Source organism: Lissotriton vulgaris, chromosome 1_1 (assembly GCF_964263255.1).
Source record: "Lissotriton vulgaris chromosome 1_1, aLisVul1.2, whole genome shotgun sequence".
Classification (NCBI taxonomy): Eukaryota; Metazoa; Chordata; class Amphibia; order Caudata; family Salamandridae; genus Lissotriton; species Lissotriton vulgaris.
In genome coordinates, this window is record NC_141685.1 from 814,116,148 (window position 1) to 814,136,085 (window position 19,938).

Genomic DNA, 19,938 nt, shown 5'->3' on the forward strand with positions numbered 1-19,938 from the left:
TCTTCTGAGCACTCCAAATCTAGACCAGTATTGTGCTGCTGGTTATAATGTAAAAACAATAATGCCCGGATCGATCAGTACAGTGCAACAAAGTTAAAAAAACATGGATTTGGGCCCCCCCGGGGCACGCTGCGTGCCCCAGTGTGTAGCAGGCCCCCACAACAAAGTTAAAAATATAAATTAGGGCCCCCACAAAGTTAAAAACATGAATTTGGGCCCCCGGGGCCCGCTGAGTGCCCCTATGTGCAGCAGGCCCCCACAACACAGTTAAAAACATGAATTTGGGCCCCCCCCCCGGGGCCCGCCGCTTGCCTCGTGTGCGGCGGGCCCCAACCGGAAAGTAAAGAAAATTATTTTTGTCCCCCCAGGGCCCGCCGCGTGCCCAGTGTGTGGCGGGCCCCCACAGGAAAGTAAAGAAAATGATTTTTGGCCCCCACAGGAAAGTAAAGAAAATTATTTTTGGCCCCCCGGGGCTCGCCGCGTGCGGCAGGCCCCCACAAAAGGAAAAAATACTTTTTATTAAGTACAGCGTGAAGGACGTACCTGCTTCGCTGTTCGCCGGCTGTCTCCTGCTTGCCGGGGTGCCGCTCTCGCTTCCGTGTTCCTGGGCTGGGGGCTGGAGAAGAGTCGTTGTGTCTGGTCTCCTTCCTGCTCTCCGCTCTCCTCGTGTCCGCTGCCGCTTCTCTCTCCCCCTGGTCTCCTTCCTGCTCTCCGCTCTCCTGCTGGTTGTACCTCTCCTCTCGTTGCCCCTCACCGCTGCTGGATGCTGACCCTCCTCCTTTCCATTGATTGGCGGCTTACGGAAACTGCGGATTTCGCAGGCGTTTGTGTAAATATCGCGGCATTTGCACGGATCGGCTGATTTCGCGGTTTTTTTGCAAATCGCGAAATTGCGATAAGCTGGAGGGACTGCTTAAACAGAATGAACTGGTCAACAGGTAACCAATGCAAGTCGTGCGGAGACTGCTTGATTGTGAAGCCTCGTGGAATACCTAGTAGCATTTTATCGGTTGCGTTCTGAATAGTCTGCAGCTTTTTAATCTGGTAACATGGAAGGCCAATATGGAGAGAATTGGCATTATCAAGCCGCGGGTCACCATTTCTTTAGCCACTTTTGGCAGGAGCGGCAGAAATTTCTTGAGGAGTTTTAGTGTGCCAAAGCATACTCCTGCCAATTTATTAATCTGAGTTCAGAATCTGAGGTCCTCGCTGAACCATACCCCCAGATTTTTAGCTGGACTACCCATGGTTTTGGGCATGGGGAAGTCCTCGGGCCACAGGTCATCCCGAAAATTCAGGGGGGGGATGGTCCCGTAGAGGAGTACCTCAGACTTCTCCTCGTTACATTCGAGTTGAGCCTGCTCCAACCAATTAAAAACTTGCTTCAGGCAGTTTCTGGCTGATAACACTGATGGCTCATCTTTTTTCTAGGTAAAATCAGCTGGGTGTCATCAGCGTAAGCTGCAATTTTGGCACCCAGACCCTCCGCCAAATACATCAGTGTAGTCACATAAACATTAAAAAGTAAAGGGCTCAGTGTTGAGCCCTGAGGGACGCCTGTAGTGATACATCTTTGTGTCAACGAAAAAAGGTGGTACCCACACTTGTTGTGATCTGTTGGCCAAAAAGGATTCGATCCAGTCCCACACCTGGCGTGCAATTCTAACATTGGACAGACGAGCTAATAGCTGATGGCGTGGAACCATATCAAATGTGGCAGAGAGGTCCAGTAAAACCAGGGCCGCTCTGCCACCAGAATCACAGCAATCCTGAATAGCCTCCGTTATCTTGGCCAAAGCCGTCTCAGTGCTGTATGAGGCTCTAAAACCGAACTGAGCTGGGTGAAGAAGAGCACCCGACGTTTCGATTTACGCAGACAGCTGTTTAAAGACTGCCTTCTCACATACCTTCGCCACAGCCGGTAGGAGTGAGATAGGTCGATAGCTAGCCGGGATGTCTGGGTTCAGTGAGGTTTTTTTTTTTTTTTACAGGTGTAGTAGCTTAGCCTGTTTCCATTCCTCAGCCTCCTTGGCAGACTGCAGGGACAGGTTGATAAGGTTATTAAGTTTGGGGTGGACTACCGCTGCCACTCCTGCCAGCTGCCTGGCAGGACAGGGGTGTGCCGGGGATCTTGATTTAAGTGCTTTAAGAATAGCCAGGGTATCAGCCAATGGAATGGGTGAAAATGCTGTCAGTGATATAAGTATGATCAGGCTCGCGGAAGGCCTGGGACGAATGTTCTGCCCGGCCCAAGCCAGCTGGCCCCAAGCTATCCTGAATTGCTTGTATTTTAACGATAAAAAAGTCAGAGTTGCTTGCACCAGGAATTGGAGGCAGGGGCAGCCTTGCGTTCTGCAACCGGCTTCAAGAAGCTCTGGACAATCAAAAGGATTTCCTTTGAGTTGTTCATCGATTGGGCAATGTGCTCCACATAAAACTGGCCCTTTGCGCTCTTAACTACATCATGGCAGCAATTCTGACATTTCCTAAGTGCTAATTTAGTCAGCAGACAGTAAGCTTGTCGCCAGCTGCGTTCTAATTTTTTTACACGCTTTTGTCTGTTCTTTAAGTTCATTAAAGAACCAGGGTTTGGACGGGGTCATTCTTACACTCTTGTGGTCCTGTGGTGTGGACAACTGAGCCACTGCTCTCACAATTCAATTATGAAAGCTTCCCACTGCCTCCGACAGTCCCTCCCCAGCCATTGTATTTCCGTCAGTCTTTATTTAAAGGTGTAGATGGGAGTTCATCATAAAGGAAAATAGGCATTTTTATTTAGTGAAAGGGTAAGGCGCCTGGCAGAACGAGCCACAATGGAAACAAGCCTTGGCATAGCCAATAGGTCTCACCTATAGCTTTGCCAATATGTTTTAGCCAAGTTGTACACAAGTGTGGCTGCTATTCAGTATGGCTAAAAGTTGCTGTGGAGTAAAGTGTTCCAAAGTGGAGTAGAGTGTAGTGTTATGGAGTGGTGTGGTGTAGAGTGTAGTGTTATGGAGTGGTGTGTAGTGTAATGTAATGTAATGTAGGGAGTATAATGTCACCCTAAAAAGTATCCAGTGGCCCTGATGCAGACTCTAGCATATGAGGGATATACTCTATATTACTAAGCAAATTATGCTCAATAGAAAAAGTCTCATTGTTGTCTTAAAAGCAATAACACTGCAACAACACTTATTTTATAATAAACAATGCCTGTGCTGGTTGAGGTTAATGTTCTACCCCACAACCAATCTCTAAGATAAAGACCAGAAATGTCGCCCTTGCTACCAGTGAAACACATAAATCAACGTTACACCCTTGTAGGGTACGACAGAAAAATTTAGAACCTCTAGTACCACACCTATAGCCGTTTATGGTCCATTATCAAGCAATAACAACTGAAGATAACACACTAAATGCTTTTTTTTTTTTTTATTAAACAACAAGGGGAACAAAGAGAGGACGTTATTTAATGGGGTCCAGTGTACATGTCCTAATCCGGAGCACAAAGAGGAGTACAAAGTTCCCCAGGGATCGTGATACAGTGTGGAGAAGAGAGTAGATCCGAAGGGTCAAGGAACTAGGAAGGTTCCCTTGTCGGAACTAGAGAGCCTCACACACCCAGAGCGTAAGGTGTGAAACTCACCCTGACTGAAGGATGTCCAGTATCATCGGCTCGCTGCCCCTCGTCAGACCGGCACTGCAATGTCCGACGGAGTACCCGAGGGTACTCTTTTGGCGGGGTTCTTTTGTTCCTTGCAGATGGTGAGTTTGAGTGAGGCTGGAGTAGTGTGTAGTCAGTGCAATGTGAGTGAATGTTAAAAAGGGTAGTCATTCCACAATAAATTTTATTGGCGTGGCTGATTTCCTAATTAAAAGGGGTGGGAGGGGAGTTAGAGGCTGAGGGGGTGTACAGACATCTAACTCAACCCCCTGGTGTGGTCAACATGTTTCTCGCCAAAAGGCGATTCGTCAGGACCTAAAGCAAGGTACTACACAACAAATTAAACAATGCAGTGCTCATGCACAAAGTAACAAGCAAATACAACCTCTCCGGGTCGGGTGCATAGAGGGCCACAGGGTCCTGCTCTAATTAGGCGACCCTAAGGGAAAGTAACTTGGGCCTCGCAGCATGCTCCCGTGAGGCCAGCACTGTCTGGTCGGTAAACCTCAGTGTGGGTGCTGGCAAGGCGGGACACCTACCCGTCGCGTGCTGCGAGCGTGAGGGGTAGGTGTCCCGCCTTGCCAGCACCCACACTGAGGTTTACCGACCAGACAGTGCTGGCCTCACTGGAGCATGCTGCGAGGCCCAAGTTACTTTCCCTTAGGGTCGCCTAATTAGAGCAGGACCCTGTGGCCCTCTATGCACCCGACCCGGAGAGGTTGTATTTGCTTGTTAATTTGTGCATGAGCACTGCATTGTTTAATTTGTTGTGTAGTACCTTGCTTTAGGTCCTGACGAATCGCCTTTTGGCGAGAAACATGTTGACCACACCAGGGGGTTGAGTTAGATGTCTGTACACCCCCCTCAGCCTCTAACTCCCCTCCCACCCCTTTTAATTAGGGAATCTGCCACGCCAATAAAATTTATTGTGGACTGACTACCTTTTTTAACATTCACTCACATTGCACTGACTACACACTACTCCAGCCTCACTCACACTCACCATCGGCAAGGAACAAAAGAACCCCGCCAAAAGAGTACCCTCGGGTACTCCGTCGGACATTGCAGTGCCGGTCTGACGAGGGGCAGCGAGCCGATGATGATACTGGACATCCTTCAGTCAGGGTGTGTTTCACACCTAACGCTCTGGGTGTGTGAGGCTCTCTAGTTCCGACAAGGGAACCTTCCTAGTTCCTTGACCCTTCGGATCTACTCTCTTCTCCACACTGTATCACGATCCCTGGGGAACTTTGTACTCCTCTTGGTGCTTCAACACACTAAATGCTGATACTGGTACTAAGGATAACTGCATCTGATCCTAACCCTGCAAATTTTAGCAGGTGGTCTACTATACAGAAACAAAATCATGCAGAAGACTGTCGAAAGGCTACACAATAGGGAATATTATGCACTATAAAAAATGCAATATCAAAGTATGCTGGTGCTATAAACTGTCTCCGAGCAATTAATGCTAAAACTGGTGCAGCTGTAGGCAGAAATATGAACTGGCCACCTCCACTTTGAAAAAGCATTAGTCTTTAATATAGTTGGCCGAGAAAAATCAAGTGCTTCAGCGCCTCATACAGGGGTAGTAAGCACTATATAAATGTTGCAATACAATTAGATCAGTGGATAGATTGCAATAGAGCGGCAGGCAATGAGCGAGTGGATGAAATGTGAGAGTGGGAAGAGAAAGTGCTCTAAAGAGGACGCGAGAGAGAGACGTGAAGATACTGAGTGGTATAAAGAGTGTGTGGGGGGGGGAGAGGGAGAGAGAGACTCACTTCAAATGCAAAGTAGACATGACAACAGTTTGTTAAGTCTACACGAAGGCGGACACGAAATCAAAGACTACCCAAATAATCTCGAAATGCTGCGACATTATTTCTGTGACAGATTGCTTCACCCAGTTTAATGTGACGAGCTGTCTCCACTCCAACATGTCCCCTGCTCTGCCCTGGGGACGGGATGGAAGGGCTGCGTTTACTTAGCACTGCTGGGAGTAGCACACATGGAAGCGTTTAGCAAGCACTGGGTAATGATGAAAAACATGAAATTATTCAAATGAGCCCTGCGGTAATGAGAAGCAAAAGGAGCTGGCAGGTATTTGTTGCCCTCTGTGCATGGCCGCCACTTCATTGTTGCGAGGAAGAGGCAGCACCCGATGTGAAGGGCAGCTCGTGCCCTTATCACATTGCTGCTGTCCTGCCCCCTAACAGCGGTAAATCCAATCCCCCTTGCACAGCTCATTTACACTGAAACAATACAGTCAAAAGCAGCTTGGGCTCAACCAGCGGGGGTCCGGGTCGTCTCTCCAATCCTTTAAATGTTTTTTCATCAGGTGTCTGGAAAGCGTCACCAAACTTTGGCACAACAGCAACTATGATAGCTTTATATCCAAATCAACAACTTGGAGCTCATTCCTAAGTGGCATTCGGGCTGAAAACAGCAGTTTGAAAAGAAAGGATGGCAGTCCCACACCAGAAACCAGCTCTTATAGTACTGGAAAGCTGTGAACATTTGTCCCGTTGAAAATTGTATAGGAGAAATTTTGATTGTGGAAATGATCTTCCACGTCTCTACACATGGTAGCTACAATTAAGAATTTCTAGAGAGTCTGTTTCTGAAAATGTAACATGCAATTCTATATGGTTTGGCCTCATGTGGTCTTAATACTAGAAAGGGTATAATAAAATGCAAAATTGCTCCGAACAGGGACACCAAATGGCTCGTTTCCTCAAGATGGCTCAGCTACAGTCTTGATTTTTTTTTCTCTTGAACATTCTGTCTGTTGAAACTAGTTGGATGGATTGGAATATTTAAGAGAGACTCTAAAAAAGAAATAAACAAGCCACCCACAACAGCCGATCAAAAGATCGCAAAATCTGTTGTGTTTCTCTTACAGAGGGGTCTTGTTAGGAGACGTTTGTGAAGGAGCTTTAAACCAGTGGCTACCTCAGCCCCTTCACTCCTGATAGCCAGGGAAGATTTGGGTTGTGTGCAGATTCAGAGCAGTATTGTAGTTCCTCTTCAGATTCCGAACAAGGGGCTCTGTTCTACAGACTGCTGTGATTTCCTGTGGGGACATGTGGAAGGAATATTAAGGTGCACAGTCCTCCAAGCTGGAGAGGTATGAGCACAGAATAAGCCAGGAGAAAACCAGATAAACAGCCCTTTTTACAGGGGAAGAAAAAAAAAAAAAAGGCAGGTGTGCGGGACAGCAGCTTCACATACTGGAGTCATTACAGTGCCAGTTACCAACTGTGGGGTGATGTGCTAATAAAATAAAAAGGCGCACAATGGTGAAGCATGAAAGCGTGCGCCGTAACAAGATTAACAGGCCCGGTTTCAATTGTGCTCGAAATTGAAAGATGGGGGAGCCTTCCTATGCCTCCGTGCAGAAACCAAAAATAAAATGTGCACAGAAATATGCCTAAATGCACACAAGTGGAAAACTACAAGTAATGGGGCACTGCTCTGAGGGAGTGAACAACCAACGAAATGGAAGGACAAATAGGAATGAATAACCCCTTGGAAGCAAGGCTTTTTAAACAACACTAAATAAAGAACAAGCATTTACAATGCAACGGTTTCGCTTTTGTAAAAGTTAGAGCTTTTGTTATTGCTTATGACAAATTTTCTTGTATATGTTGTTGTAGAAATCTAGTGAGTAAAATGTCACCAATTTCTGGCACTGTATTTACTTCCCACCGTCACCCAGCCCTTTATCAACACCCAACAAATAACGCAGTTTCACAGCTCCCATACAACATTGTTCTGCAAGCCCACTCTGCCCATGCATAGGCATTTGACGTCACAACACCACACAAGAGCTACAGTACAATCACAGTCTCATGCGTTGCTTTGCACGTATGTAAGAGCCATCTTTCTCCTACTTGAAGATCTATCTAAAAAATGCACTACTCCTCAAGCAAATACAGCGAGTCCTGAGTATGTAGCTTCATAACCACTTGCTGCTAACAGCCCAACACCTATCATGCAAGCAAATAAAATAATAGTGCAATTACCAACAGGCAAATGTATTAATAGGATTACGACTCCCTCATCACTGCTCAACATGAGCTCTAACTTACTAACTACATCATCAACAACAGTTGCTACAATACACAAAGATATCCCAAATGTGCCTTTGTATATGTATGCATGGGTGAAGTAGCGTGGCTCAACGCAGGAGGGCTGTAACATCTGGGGATAATGTACGTCCTACAGGAAAATAATTAATCGAACTAGAAAAATACAAAGAGTGTGATCTGGAAATGTATAGAGAGTATTTAATGCAGCTCGGGTAAGTGATTGGGAAACATTTTCGGGTAAATGTATCACTTTCTAGTGTTAATAGAATACAAATCCAAACGACAGACATTTCTCTTCACAGACTCGTGTAAATCAATTGTTTTACTTCAGAACTGCCACAAGCGGGGCCGCAAAACTCCATTTCACTTCTTGACTTGAGCCTGTAAATGTTACATAAGCACGAAGGCTCCTTCGCAAGCAGGTTCCCAATCAGGTTCGAGCTGCAGAGTATGTTCAAGTAACAATATCCTCGGTTTACAACCTCTAATTTAATACCCCACCTTCTTCGAGAGCACAGGAGCAAAGTCCATGAACCCGAACCCTACAGAACAACCCACCGTAGAAGGGGGATTTTACATCAGAAAGAAGCCTCAAAACGATCAAAAGTGGACGAAACCCCATGCCGGTGTTTAGCTTCAGTGTTATAATATTTGCACACATGTTAACAAAAGTCACAACAGCAGCACACAGGTAAACACCTTGGAGGACAGTAGTGTGCACATCCCTCCAAGGAGCGTGGACACTTGTGATCACAACAACTTGTAAAATGTTTCTGCCAGACCCTCAGCACACATGTATGACATGAAAACACGCACTGATCCTGTCTGAACGGAAACATGGGCAGGCAGGTCACAACATGGTGCCGCGGTGGAAACAATACTTAAAGCAGGGGGTACAACCAGACCACTGCTGCAAATTTATCGCAGCCACATTTAAAGTCGTTTTAAAAATACCCTTTCTCAAGGCACTGAAACGGCTGCTGCTCTGTTACAATACAGTGTGGGGGAGAGGGAGCTGTGACAAGAGCTCACATGTTGTGGGTGACTGCAAACAGACGAAACACATAAAGCCATCTTGCAGTGGCAAACAATGGAGGTGCGTGGCTACTGTTTACTTTCTCCAAGCAGATCACCTTTTTTTGCACTCGATGATTTATGTGCGCAAGACGCCTGAACCCCTGGTTGCAGGCTTCTCTGGAGAGGGAGGCTTGTGGATTCATGGTCCTCGTGGGGCGGCAGTGTTCGAGATTACAAACCCAAAATAACAGGCACAGGGGGTGGGTGTGACGGATACCTCGCAGAAAGGCGCAGCGAACAAGGGCCGCAGCAGGCTGTGGAGCTTCGCAAGTAAGCTACTGCCCGGCAGCCATCTTCGGAGGAATAACAAAAACAAACCTTGGCAAAAAAAAAAAAAAAAAAAAAAAAAACGCCCACCGCCGCAATGACGTTGTTAAAGGGGCGGAGAGCGAAAAAAAAAAAAATCGCCGGAACGCCCACAAATCTGCTAGAACAATGACTGACGCATCTCTGTTCCAATGGCTAGCCTCCATTTATGGAGCTAGCCAATGGAACAGAGAGGCGGGTTAAAGCCCCATACTGAAAGTGATAACATTTTGCCTGTGAGAACACTGCTGCGCAGTGGACGCCAGGCGAAACCTAAAAAGCAATGACAGGTTGTAAGACCACAAAGTGTATACAACTTGTCTTGAAGAGCAAGTGCTGTCTGTGCTCGAACTAAAAACTAGCAATGAAAATCTAAAAATTGCATAAACGACACAGCGGTAATAAAAAAACACTTCACTGATGTTTTTTGTTTGATCGGGATGAACTTTCCAAACATAAATAAAATAATAAACCACAAAAAAAAAAAACAATGCATGACCAATCTTCCTTTTTAAATAGGAAAGGGTAATAGAGTGTGCTTAATAATGTCCTACTAACTTCCATGTTAAGTGCAGGTTACCAAGACAAAGCCCCCATAAAAACACAACAAAAGCTTCAAGTCGCAGCCAGACTGCAAATAATCACATTATTCCTTTTCATCCACTTAAAGTACGAGCTACATAATGAACAATAAACATACTTCAGTTTTTCAAAGTTTTCCGGCTCCAAACTCCATATTTCTTCAACCTGTGCTCCAGAACAGCCTGAAATGAAGAAAGACAGTTAAGCAAATGTGTACATAAAAAAACTTTTTAAAAAAAGAATACGAGATGGGGTACTGTCCAGGTGTTCTTTTCAATACATCAAATTCTGCTCACTCAAGTAGAACATGCCCCCTTCAGAAAGCCGCTCTTAGAAGATCCTCCAAACCTATAAGCAAGGCCTAGCTAGCACTGCCTAGTGACTGAGGGGCACATGCATCAAGAGAAGGAATTTTGGATTCCTTAATAGCGATTAAGGAATCGCTATTTAGAAATTGCGATTCCTAAACGTTCCCTAATAGCGAATCGCAAATTGCGAATCGCTATTAGGGCATGCATTCCGATTCAATTCCTGATGGCCCATAGGAATGAATGGGAAAGCATTCACAATTTGCGAATACTAACTAGGTAATCACAAATTGCGAATGCAATTTCAAGGGTGCTAGGGGGCGTAAGGCCCACCTGATGCTCCCCCAAAACAGCTAAGTGTGCACATGTGGTGCACACACATGCCCTAAGGGATGTGTGCGCGCCACATGGCATTTTAAAAATGCATGTCAAGCACCCCTCATGTCAGGTATTCTTGCCTCGACTAACCGATTCGTCAAACGGATGAAATGATGCACAAAAGTATTCAACAATCAAGGTTTTATGGCCTTTTATTTATATAAACGGGTTTTCTACAGCACGGATCAGGTCTCAAGGGTTTCATAGAGATGTACAGGAATTGGCATTGAACATTTGTGTTAAAAAAAAAACAGTCCATTGCTGCACAAAACAATTGGAAAACAGCACAATGTTTCATAAAGTACAATGGGAGAAAATGTATATTGTGCAGTTTCTCGCCCGAAGGGTGAGGTGGCCCTGAGGGGTGATAAAAAACACAAGGCTCAAGAATAACGGAGCAGGCAAATAGGATCCCATATATGGTATATGTGCTACTTGCCGATCCAACGTGCAGCAAGGCTTGATCAAAACAACTTAGTGCAAAGCATTTAACAGTACCTAACATTGAAATAAAGCCACAAAACACAAAAGAAACACAACACCAATGTATAACAAGCATTTGCAATCCAATAGGTCTCGCATTTATGAGAGTTTGAGCTATTGGCACTGTAAATTACAATAGCTTAAACTCCTGCAAATGAGCAATCCATTGCATTGTAAATACATTTTTTGGAAAAGTGCCCAGTGGCACGCTTTTACTTTAATAGCTGCCATAGACCTTTCTTTAGACGCAGAACGTCTAACAAAAGGGACGCGTTCGCTATTCAAGTGAAAGCGTGGCACAGACGCTGCCCTGGGCGAGAGTGCAATGATTCGTAGAGAAGGGTTAAAAACATCCATCCCTCACATGAACGTAGCAGGCTATGTGACTGGCATGTTGCAGTTGGCAGGACTCACACGTGTATTTTGCTATAGGTCCCTAATCTCCAAAACTCATGTCAGCTGAGGGTTTCATTTGCTATGCTGGGTATTTATAAAGTGCTTTATTTCACCTAAGATCACTTCGAAGGGCTCATGGTGGGATAAGAGAAATGGCAAAGTACGACATAGGGAGGGTATGATGGAGGAGCCTTATGGATGGAGGGGTCTTTCATAAAAATACAGGAAAAGCCAACAGTAGGTCAAAGCCCTCTGATTGGCAGAAAGGGAGGGAGCAGGAGAGTAAAGGGAGGTAAGAGAGGAGAGTGCACGAGAGGGAATTGAAAGGGCGGGTGTTGGACTTGGCCCTTTTTCCCCTGAATTTTTTTGCTTTTGTGGGAAGCGACGTCATGTTTGAGAATCTGAAATACCAATGTCAAATGTGATGCAATGGTGTACACACCTGTAATTCCCCAATATAAGAATGCACCTTGGTAAAATGTCGCTTTTAAAATGGGTGCCATGGCTGTGTGTTGTGCCGCCTGACTGAGGTGGGTTAGCAGTCTAGTTGTTGTTTCCCCAGCAACCCCAGCTTTTGGAGGGAAACCTGGCACCCAGGGTGCTTTGCACCTCCCCATAGCCAGTCAGGACCAGTTTCCCCAGATGCTTCTAGAAGCTTCTGGCACTGTCTGGTAGGTGGGGTGAGGGGCGTATAAATAGGGGGGCTGCGCCACCATGTGCTCAGACAGAGCGTGGACTTGAACATGAGGGGACCTACTGCCAGGAGGTACCGCGACATGGGCCTGTGTGCTGGCCCCTGTGCCCAACTGCAACCCCTCTGCTGTCCACAGGGCTAGTGAGAGCCCCACTGCCGGAGTAAAGGCTGCTGTCACAGGAGGAGTGCCACGTTACAGAGGAGGATGGTTCCTAGGACCTACAGCCCTGTCCTGAAGAGTGCCCACTGACTGCTGACCTTGCCCAGTAGTGCCTGCTGCTCTGCTACCCAGCACCTGAAGAAGAAAGGAGCACTATATTGGTCTGGCCTGTACTCCCTGCCTGCACCCTAGCGCCTCATGGGACCCTGACTGCATGCCCTGCGTAAGGGGAACGCCAAGTCTGGCGGGCGCTACACTTTAAGTGACTGTATCCTGCCTGATATCAAGCGCTTGGCAAGGGTGGCGCTAGGTACTGTTTGCCCAGGAGAAGAAGAGCCCTGGCTTTCGCCCCTGAAGCTGGTGGGGCTGCCTAGCGCCTGTTCAGCGCTATTCTTAATGACCCAAGGGTGGGGAGGAGCATGTAGCCAGGGAGACCTGTGTACTCTTTTTCACAGCGGGAGCCTACCCCGCGTGATTGCCGCCACGTGGGTCTTATCCTAAAATTAGCGGGAGCCTACCCCGTGTGAGGACGCTCTGCTGTCTGAAAATTATAGCTGGTGCCTACCCCGCTTTATGCATATTGTAGTAGCGGGTGCCCACCCATCAAGTGTTTTCAATTGAAGGCGGGAGCCTACCGCCTCAACCCGTGTTGCAGAGACGAGCAGGGCCGCCGTGATGCCCACGGCGACACGGAAGAACTCAGGACCTCGCCCGGACAAAAGTAGGAGGGGCCTCTCCGTGAGCCGAGGAGAGCCCCAAGAAGAAGAGGAATTGCCCAAGATCACCACTGTTGGCCTGGGAGTCCCAGAGCGCCGCGTGGGCCTCCTATCGAAGTCCCGGGTCTCAGGAGGGGACCCGGGTGAAGCCGCGTGAGGTGAGGGCAGAGCGGAGGGCGGGAGCCTACCGCCGGAGAAGAGGTGCTGTGGAGAGTAGGCGGGGCTCCCGAGGGGAAGGGCGAGTCCCGCAGTGCCAGCGGCTGCCTGGAGAGTACAGAGGGCGGGCCTCGAAGGCACCTTGTCCGTGCCTGCCCCCCCCCCCCGCATTGAAGTACTTGAGACCCCGGAGGAGGTGAAGGCTGGAGAGGAGATGGCCCAGGCGGGGAGAGACCGGTGCCGCGCGAGAGGAGCCGGGTGAGTGGGGGCCCTTGGGAGCATCACGGATGCCGGGAGGGGCACCAGAAGTTCTGCAGTGGTTTCCTGGACAGCTGCCCCGCCTGGCAGTGGGCAGCTGCACCGAAGGGGCATTTTTGACTTCTGAGCCCCCAGGAAGGGGGTGGGGGGGTGGGGGGAATGGGGGGTTCACAGGACCCGTGCATCCTTGCCCGATTTACCGAACTCAGCTGCACCGCAGGTTGTGGCAGCTGCGCCAGGGCACTTCTTGTGGACTAGAGTCCCAGCGGAGGCTCTGCCAGTTCGTCGTATTGGCCAGGGGACTGAAGGGGGTGTAAGGCATTCCTGCTGACGTTCTGGATGCCACGGAGGTACGACTGATTTCCTGTACTCAAGCGTATTGAGATGCCCCACATTGGTCATGTAATGTGTTCCCACCCCAAAGAGAAAACCTACACTGATGGTTCTGTGCAGCATGTGCTTTTATGCTCCCATGCCCAGGTGCATTCGCATAAAGTGTACTACCAATGTTGTTTATGCCCACAGGGATACCTCCTCTCAGGTTGCCAACAGCTGACTGGATATAGGCCTGAGGTTGATACCCAGATGTATGGAGTTGTTCTTGTGCCTATTGTAAGGCCCCGATGCTTGCGGGTTATGCCTAATGGGTCGTTCTACTCCAATCTGGGCACAATGATGCCTGCTGTAGATGTTCCGATCCAAGGATGTCTCTATGCTCTTAGGTTGCTGTATAATGGGTTTTTTTTTCATATTGAGACCAATGTTCCCTCTAATTATTTTCCTCTGTGTGCGGCAGAGTAAGGTCTCTGTGCGCTGCAGCCAAGGCTATGTGCGCCAAGAACCTGACCGCGCTTGTAGACCAGGGCTTTGAGTGGGATGAAAATACTCGGGGATCTTTCAAAGGGGCGTAACCAATGCAATTAAGGGTGTGGCTTCAAAGCAATTAAGCTAAAAATGAGTGCATCATATAGTGTGCCACCCTACTGATATTTTGCTGCTTCTGTCATTGCCTCCGCTCACTCACCCCTTGGATGCAATTGCATCAGAGAAGCCAGCGCGTGAGCAGCGTTCTGAATGGGCTCCGATCTCACCCCAGAGAGGCCAAAGAGTGAATGTGTGGCTCCATTTGCTCCAGTTATCGAGCTCCCGGCAAAATAAGTGGGGGGATGCCGTCCACCCACGTGGTACCCCGTCTCGAGCCCTGGCCAAGACAATTGGCTTTATCAATAGTTGTTTTTTTAATCAAGTTGTATATATCAATGAAAATGCTTCCGCTCTTGTGGTTGGGGTTGTGGCTTAATGCTTGAGCTGTCGATTTTGGAGATGGGTTTTTAGTCTCAGGTCAGCCTAAAATCCTGTGATTCTTGGCAAATAAATTAATCTCCCCATGCAGACAAAAAAATATATAATAATAAATCATGTAAAGCGCTTCAATACTTTTTCGGTTGAGTTCGCACTATATAAAAACTTGCTGCATTTCTTTTCTCCATGTTGAGTGGTGCAAACAAGACCCAAAACCCCTTCATAAATATACTCCTAAGTATCTCTCATTACTTTTTCACTCGAGGGCTTACTAGCATAAAAAAATTATGTGAGAGACCAGCGAGCACAGCGCAAGTGATTTCTCCCTGCATGCATAACTTACCTAAACTTGAATAATATAACATTTTGAAAACCTTAGTAAATGTTGCACAATGTTGGATGAAAAAACTTCAGACATTTTGGCTGGTCTCAATAAAGTTTCACCCTGGACTACTTTTGTTACATTTTTGATAATAACTGCTGCATCTTCTTTCAAAATAATTACTAGAATTACTTAGAGTATGACAAATACCGCTATCTTTGAGTATGATGAGCTTTGCCTCTAGAATTTGTTAATGGGATATACTGTCTTTTACAAATAAATATAAAACATGTTCCTTAAGTACTCTGATACCAAGAGATGAAATACTTTTCAAGAGAAAACAATACAGTACAAATAAAATGTTTCACATAAAGGGAAACTGCCGATAGTAATTCAATTTGAAAGGACAGCTTCTCTGCCAATGTAATTTGGTAACATGTCTAACGGCAGAACGATTCTTAGCCTTCATGGGGATGACAAAGAAATTTCTGCAAATGACTGCCTTAAGGCTTGCATTTACTTATTTCGAGGTGGCCAGTCAGCAATCCTGGCCCGAACTCCCTTCTTAGGAACACCGGGAGTGGCAAAAATATGATGGGAACTTTCACTACATGGCGGCCCAACAGGAGACATTGCTGAAGACTCTAAAAGTGCCATTCTGTGACCTGAAACGTCTCATAAAAATCATCGGAGCGGGCTTTGGAAGATACATCTGCACCAATAGCCTGTGCAACACTTGCAACTGCTCTATCAGTCTGGGACCGCTTTGGGCTGGTCATGATGTGAAAACGTGCTTGGTGCTTGTGTGCTGCAGCAGAAAACTGAGTTATTTTGCCTTCCCCAATGCCCAATCCCCTTTTGGAGAAAAGCCTCCAGCAAACAAAATGGTAGCATGGGAACTCAGAAGTGTTCATCTAGCATAGATTAAAATGTTGCACTCCTGTCTGTACGGTAGGTTTGTAAATTGGTACTGCCTAGAAGTCTCTTTAACTTCTTCATGGTTGCTGAAGCGCCACGTTCCAAAGTGCGAGGAAAGGCCTGGCATCACCTGTCCTGTACACATGTTGTTCGATGTATTGCTGGACCTGTTTGGAGATTTAGACAGGAGTCATCCTAGATCTTGTGCAATGGTTGTCCTTCTCTGCAAACTCCTGGAAGTCTCATGTGTGGGCTTTCATATTTATACGCTTGTTGTAACCGTACTGGATGCTCGCCGACGTCTGATGGCAGGCTGCAGATTCCTACACATCATGCCTTGTTTCACTTTGTTTTGCGTGTCAATCCAAACAGTTCCCAGGTGTGACGACGGGTGGCACCGTAGGGCGGGGTTGTTCCTGCGTGTTCCAGTTGTGTGACGAGGCTGCTCCTGTGTCCCCGAGTTTGGAAGGGTGTGAGTGGTCAGAAGGGGGTTTGGGCTGCAGCTGGAGCCCGTCCAGCCGTAGGGTGTGTTTATGTGTGTGGGGGCTGTAGCGTTACTGCTCCATGCATCTCCTCAACACACAGTGGCGGTCCGTCCATTATGGGCGTTGGGGCGTTGCCCCCCTCCCCGCTCAGCCCGTCTTTGAAGTGAATCAGTTCAAAGACGCCGAGGGCTCGGAGAAGAAGGACTCAACTGTCTGCATGACGCCAGACTGCCATGAAGGGGGTGGGCGGTCTGCCGTCCTTTGTCAGACGTCACCAGGCCAGGGGACATGCAGCACCACAAGTGCGCATGAGTGGGGACGGAGGGCGAATTTTCGCACCGTGTCCACTCATGCGCATTTGTGTTTTTGCTTGGTTGCGCATGCCCATTAGGAGCCCTTCGGCCTCCTAATGGGCGTGCTGCGGGCGAGAAGGCCTGTGCCCCAACTGGCGCCAGGATTGGCCTAGAGGGGCTGTGAGCCTGTGACGTGACGTGAGGGGAGCAGAGCAGATCCCAGAGGTGGCGCGGACCGGAGCCGGCAGCAAGGTAAGAGTGTGTGTGTGTTTTTCTTTTCTTTTAAAGTGTTTTGTGCGTGCGTGCGTGCGTGTATGCATGAATGTTTGGTGGAGAGTGTTGTCGTGAATGGATGTGTTTGTGTGTATGCGTGTGTGAAATTGAATACATTTCTTATTCACTGAATTTTGTATGTTGTGTATGTGTGTGTGATTATGCGTCCCACTGCCTGCGGTTACCGTTTCCCAATCAGAGTTGTGTCCTCGATGTGGTCCATTGTAGTGTGCTGAGTGGTGCTGAGCCCGGGCGTGGACTGAAACCAGTGAGGCGGTGCAGTCAGTCTTACCCCTGTCTCTCTCCCCTGCTGGGTCAATGGAACCATCTCCTTGCCTAGGTCAGAGTGGTTCCCGGGGTTTCCCACTCTGTCCGAAAGCAGCACAAGAACCGAAACGGAAAAGCCAATAAACATGGTTTAAATTCAAAATATAATTTTATTATTTTCGAGCAGCGCGTTTGGCCCAGAGAAGGTGCACTGGGGGTATAGAGGAGGGATAATGAGAAAATTAGGAGCAGGCGCGCAACACTCATACGGCTCAAAGGGTTTTGTTCCCCCTTTCACCTTTCTGTTTCTCAGCCAGGCTGGGCAAAGGTCTCACTTCGTTTGGACCAGTTGAACACGCAAATGCAGCAATGAACAACTTAAAGCGGGCCTGTCAACTTTTGCAAAGGGCATTCAACTGCGTGGCAACACCTGGCACTGTGTTGAAAATGAAGTAGCCAGAGATAATACACAGCGCCAAGTGGCCGTGCCTGCTACTTCGTTTTCAGAGCTGAATTCAAATTCGGGACGAGAACAATCCGTGCATAGTGTGTATATTGCTCAGATTTTCAGCAGAAAAGGAGAGGTAAACGGCCACAGGCACGGGGTAATGAGAGGTAGGGACCGGTGCCAGTTACAGCAGAGAGGTACTAAGCAGCAATAGGTACAAAAGAAAGCGGCAGGGACAGTGAGATACACGGAAAAAGAGAAGCATGGCTGGATGAGACAGGTGTACAAGCTAGAGCACTAGCTCTGTTCTTGCTACTTTGCATCCCTTAATTTCCCTGCATGAGATCAATGTCTCCTATTTTCCTGCATGCCTGCCCCCCCCTCTCACAAACCCCACCAACCGCCACTGTCAACACAGCTGCGGTACCGGGGGTCCTCAGCCCCTCTCTCCCCGATGCTCCAGGCTGGTGAACCGGGCCTTGCTGCCCTCAAGTGCCCCCCTACTTTACAAATGCCCTCATTCAGTCCACAGCCTCTCTCTATTCAGAAAAGCCACGCATCAATTCCAAAAGCATTACGTGTGCTTTACACGTCATGCTTTTGGACTTGCTGCATTTCTTTTTTAAATAGAGCGCAGCTGGGTGCTGATTGCGGGCCGTTGTGAAAGTATTGCTGTTAAATGCAGCACTCTCATGTGCTGCATTTAACAGCAATACTTTCACAACGGCCCGCAATCAGCACCCAGCTGCGCTCTATTTAAAAAAGAAATGCAGCAAGTCCAAAAGCATGACGTGTAAAGCACACGTAATGCTTTTGGAATTGATGCGTGGCTTTTCTGAATAGAGAGAGGCTGTGGACTGAATGAGGGCATTTGTAAGGCCTCAGGCAACCAGTAAATTGCCGTTTTTCACCGCTCGCGTTCTGAAAGCGGGCGGCGGCCAGAACGTGTGCGCGCTTCACAAGAGGCACTGCGCGCTCGGTGCCTTAAAGCTGCGCGGGCGCCCAGCCGCGCGGGTTAGAGGGAACACTGATTGAGACGCCTCATGCGAGTATGCCGAAGGCCAGATGATTATACTAATGCCAATGTGCTAGAGTTTTAATGCCTGCTGTTATATGCCTAATGTTTTCCTTCCAGGATGGTGCATAGTTTGTTGAGACACTGACCTGACGTGTTATTCTGGGTCTATTGTTTATGATTCATGACAATGAGGATGCTTTATGTTGAGGCCTGATACTTTTAACAGGGTCGTCCAGGTCATGATCTAGCTAGAAGGCCCTGGCTGTTATATATATCTAGTGATAGACTTTACCTTTAATATTCATCCTTCCATTTATCCAAACTATACCAGCGATGGTTCTGGCGGTGGCCCGTTGGGCGCTGCTCTGTAAATAGACCCCATGTAAACTGTTACCTAGTGCCGGCTGGCACAGTTTATATGCCCCTGTGATTCCATTAGAATGTGTTGAATCTATAATACACATACTGTTTTTCACCTAAACTGGTGTGGACTCTTTTTGTAGTGTGCCTTGTGTGTCGCCCCTGTGTTTGCTGCGTAGATGCTTTACACATTTCCTCTGTAGTTTGGCCCACCCGCTCTGCACCACGCTACCCCATTTCTAACAGCGGGTGAGAGGAATTGGAGGGTTGTAGTACCGTGTTCTAGAGATAACAAGCATTGGAAATGCAATAGGTCTCGCATTAGAAAAGTTGGAGCTATTGTTCTTGTAAATGACATATTTTATTTATTTGTTGGTTTTTCAAATAGCTAAATTGATAGCTTTGTCATTTACAACGCCAATAGTTATAACTTTCGCGAATGTGACACCTATAGCATTTTGAATGCAACATGTTTTGTATTTACGTGACAGATGGCAGCTCTGATCGTTAGGCCACATCTCTAGAGAGCAGGAGAGTGCAGCAGGTGTGAGAGGGTGAGTGGGTGTGTGAGGGTGAGGGTGTGTGAGGGTGAGTGAGGGTGTTTGAGGGTGTGTGAGGGTGAGTGAAGTTGTGTGAGGTGGTGAGGGTGAGGGTTAGGGGGTGTGAGGGGGTGGTGGATGTAGGACAGTGGAAATACACACTTAAAGCCCACTAAGATCAGAAAGTGCTAGGAAATATGCTAAAATTAACAGCGCGTGTAAGGAACATTGAAATATTTATCTTCACGAGTATCACTACAACTGATGGTATAACTTGGGTGACAAAGATGATCAACAAATAAACACACTCCACAGAAGAGTTGGATTATGCCTTGGATTCATGAGAAAGCGGAGCTCTCACTAGATTTTTCACGGTCACATTAGAGACAGCAAAATTCAGGATATGCTTGGAAACTGCAGACAACAGATTATTGACCAGCTGGTGACACGGCTGAACAC

General features: G+C 47.5%; 1 protein-coding gene across 1 annotated transcript in view; it reads right to left on the reverse strand.

Moving 5' to 3' along the window:
- Positions 1-19,938, reverse strand: part of UCHL5 (ubiquitin C-terminal hydrolase L5) — a 223,054-nt gene that overhangs the window by 172,214 nt on the left and 30,902 nt on the right. Inside the window, exon 2 of the mRNA XM_086956996.1 lies at positions 9,824-9,887. Coding sequence (XP_086813122.1) covers positions 9,824-9,887 — 64 coding nt within the window. The remainder of the gene's footprint in view (positions 1-9,823; positions 9,888-19,938) is intronic.